The sequence below is a fragment of the Penaeus monodon genome, chromosome 32 (assembly GCF_015228065.2).
Source record: "Penaeus monodon isolate SGIC_2016 chromosome 32, NSTDA_Pmon_1, whole genome shotgun sequence".
Lineage (NCBI taxonomy): Eukaryota > Metazoa > Arthropoda > Malacostraca > Decapoda > Penaeidae > Penaeus > Penaeus monodon.
In genome coordinates this window covers 31554531-31554907 of record NC_051417.1, presented here as the reverse complement: position 1 = coordinate 31554907, position 377 = coordinate 31554531, and the positions used below count along the sequence as shown (strand labels likewise).

The following is a 377-nucleotide window of genomic DNA, read 5'->3' as shown; positions in this document are numbered from 1 at the left end:
AACATCGATTCTTATTTTAACCGAGCAGTAACAGAGGGACAGCATGCAAAATAAAGTTAGTTAATAAAACACAGTAATAACAAAATAAAAAAAAACGTCAAGAAAAAAAAATCACTTATCTCTCCCTCGGTTTTCTTCTTTTTCTCTATTTTCCAATTAGTAATTCCTGACATGCACTAAATAAACACCCTCTTCCTTGAAACGTTTTTATCAACGTTTATTTTTGTTGTAACTCACCTTGTTATCGCACGAGACGTTCTCGCTGGTTTTCCGATAAGTGTCTGGGGCCGCTACACGGGTCTCCACCACCTAAACCGAACAACATTAGCTTTTTTTTTCTATTTCCAGAAAAATATATATTTCGAATGTCGAAAGAG

General features: G+C 35.0%; 1 protein-coding gene across 1 annotated transcript in view; it reads right to left on the bottom strand.

The window, feature by feature from the left end:
* Positions 1–377, bottom strand: part of LOC119593640 (titin-like) — a gene marked incomplete in the record, with an annotated part of 14533 nt that overhangs the window by 10486 nt on the left and 3670 nt on the right. The window contains 1 exon segment of the mRNA XM_037942591.1: positions 238–309. Within this exon segment, the coding sequence (XP_037798519.1) occupies positions 238–309 (72 nt within the window).